Below are 2501 nucleotides of genomic sequence, written 5' to 3' on the forward strand. Positions count from 1 at the left end.
CAATTCAAGCAATAAATTTCATGAGATTCATTCATACTCATTCATATATGCATTCCTTAAATCATTTGCATGAATTTGGCTAGAATTAACATGTTCCTTGATATCATCATGCATGGAAACAAAACTCATAAAAGGACTTGTTTATTTAGAGAAAATGAGTGAATTTAAGCTAAAACTAACTAAACTAACTAACTAATAAAGCAAATATGCACTTGCATCAGCCACCTTTTTTTAAAAAACCGTGGTCACCCTTTTTCTAAAAACCGTGACCATAGCTTTTTTTTTGTTACGGTAAAAAACTATGACCATAGAGGGTCTATGGTCACGGTTTTTTACCGTGACCAAAAAAACTGTGGCCATAGACCCAAAATGTTGTAGTGAAACTTTTTACTATTTATACTTTAACTCCATTAACCTTGGATATTTATACACTAGTCCCTAAAATTTTATTTAATTAACTTTCAACCTCAAACTTTTAAATGTTTATACTTTGATCTCAGAATAATCAAACATCAATGATTTGTTATCCTTCATAAGACTCAAAGTGTTCTTCATGTTTTTAAAAAATTCATCAAATTCCCACTTGATCTTTAACTAATTTTTCAATCTTTTCGATAAACAATTTTTACTACTTTTCAATTTCAATTTTCAGCCACTTTTTCACATAATTTCCAGCATGATTTCAACTTAAATTTATCCTCAAAACAGGGCTCGAGTTTTGGTTTTTTCATCAGCAACAATAACCTAATTATAAGCTCACTTTTCATCAATTTTTTATTAAATTTCAATAAGATTCAAGCACATAAATACTCAAAATCTAGCACAAACAAACCATATAACAATCATTGAACAAGAACACGATTATTCAAGATTAATTTTGCCAAATCCTTCCGGGTTAATCCAAGACGCACGGTCAGAGCATATCCTTTAAGTTCTAAACTATTCTTTCTTATTGTCTGTTCGTTTGTGGATGATAAGCAGTATTCAAGCACAATCGTATACTGAACGCATTTTAAAATGCTCCCCAAAACCATGAAGTGAAACGGGGATCACGATCTAATACAATTGTAGTTGGCACGCCATGTAATCTCACAATCTCCTTAATACACACTCTCGCCAACTCATCTAAAGAATACGTCATCCAAACAGGTAGAAAATGAGCAGATTTAGTCAACTGATTCACAATCACCCAAATCGCATCAAACTCTGCTCGTGTCTTTGGTAAATCTGTTACAAAGTTTATAGTGATACCCTCCCATTTCCATTGTGGAACCTCTAAAGGTTGTAACATGCCAGATGGCTTCTAATGTTCAATTTTTACCTTCTGATAGGTCAGACACTTAGCCACAAACGCCGCCACATCACTCTTCATTCCGGGCCACCAAAACATCCTTTTCAAGTCATGATACATTTTAGTAACTCCAGGATGACCGAAAAATCCACTCTTATGAGCCTCATATAGTATCTCATTCCACAAGTTGCCTACATTTGGTACATAAATTCTCTCCTTGTACCTCTTAATCTCTTCTTGTTTTCCTTATCCCACAGACACATTTTATGTAACTCTTCACTCTCTTGTTGTACATTGTGAATATCAGTCTTAAAATCACTCGTGATTTGCAATTGATTCAAACTCACACCTTCGGCCATATCCTCCACTCCTAACCTCAAACTCGCAAACTTACGTAACAACTCCTCTTCCTTGAGCATCATCCATGCGACACTCAAAGACTTTTTGCTTAAGACATCTACCATCACATTCGCTTTTCCAGAGTGATAGTTTATATCAAAATCGTAGTCCTTCAATAACTTTATCCATATTCTCTGCCTCATATTCAGCTCTTTTTGATCAGAAACGTATTTTAAACTCGTGATCGAAGAAGACCTTAAACTTTACCTCTTATAGATAGTGCCTCCATATTTTGAGAGCAAACACCACAGCTGCGAGCTCTAAGTCATGCGTCAGATAATTCACTTCATGCGGTCTCAGTTGCCATGAGGCATAACCCACCACGTTTCGGTGTTGCTTCAACACGCAACCTAAACCCTTAAATGATGCATTGCAATAAACCTTAAATGGTTCATTCGTCTTAGGTAGAATAAGTATTGGTGTAGAAGTTAACCTTTCTTTCAAGGCCAAAAAACTCTCTTCGCACTCCGGTGTCTACACAAATGGAACTTCCTTGCATGTCAAATTTGTCATTGATAGCGCAATCTATGAGAATCCCTTAATGAATCTCCTATATTACCTAGCCAAGCCTTAGAAACTTTTGGTCTCAATTACTATCATCAGCCTTTTCCACTCAGTTACCACCTCAATCTTAGATGGATCCACTATAATCCCATCCTTACTTACCACATGTCCTAAGAACTTTACTTCTCTCTTCCCAAATTCTCACTTCAAAGCTTTGCATACAATTTTCTCTCCTTCAAGATTTGAAACACAACTCTCAAGTGCACTTCATGATCCTCTTCAGTTTTAGAATACACCAAAATATCGT

General features: G+C 35.5%; 1 protein-coding gene across 1 annotated transcript; it reads right to left on the reverse strand.

Moving 5' to 3' along the window:
- Positions 1-1012: 1012 nt before the first annotated feature.
- LOC140175132 (uncharacterized) lies at positions 1013-1833 on the reverse strand. The gene is made up of 2 exons (XM_072202059.1): positions 1515-1833; positions 1013-1275 (listed from the first exon to the last, which is right to left on the reverse strand). The coding sequence occupies exons 1-2, from the start codon at positions 1831-1833 to the stop codon at positions 1013-1015; spliced, it is 582 nt and encodes a 193-aa protein (XP_072058160.1).
- Between the last annotated feature and the right edge of the window lie 668 nt (positions 1834-2501).

The sequence above is a fragment of the Arachis hypogaea genome, chromosome 9 (genome assembly GCF_003086295.3).
Source record: "Arachis hypogaea cultivar Tifrunner chromosome 9, arahy.Tifrunner.gnm2.J5K5, whole genome shotgun sequence".
NCBI classification, from domain to species: Eukaryota; Viridiplantae; Streptophyta; class Magnoliopsida; order Fabales; family Fabaceae; genus Arachis; species Arachis hypogaea.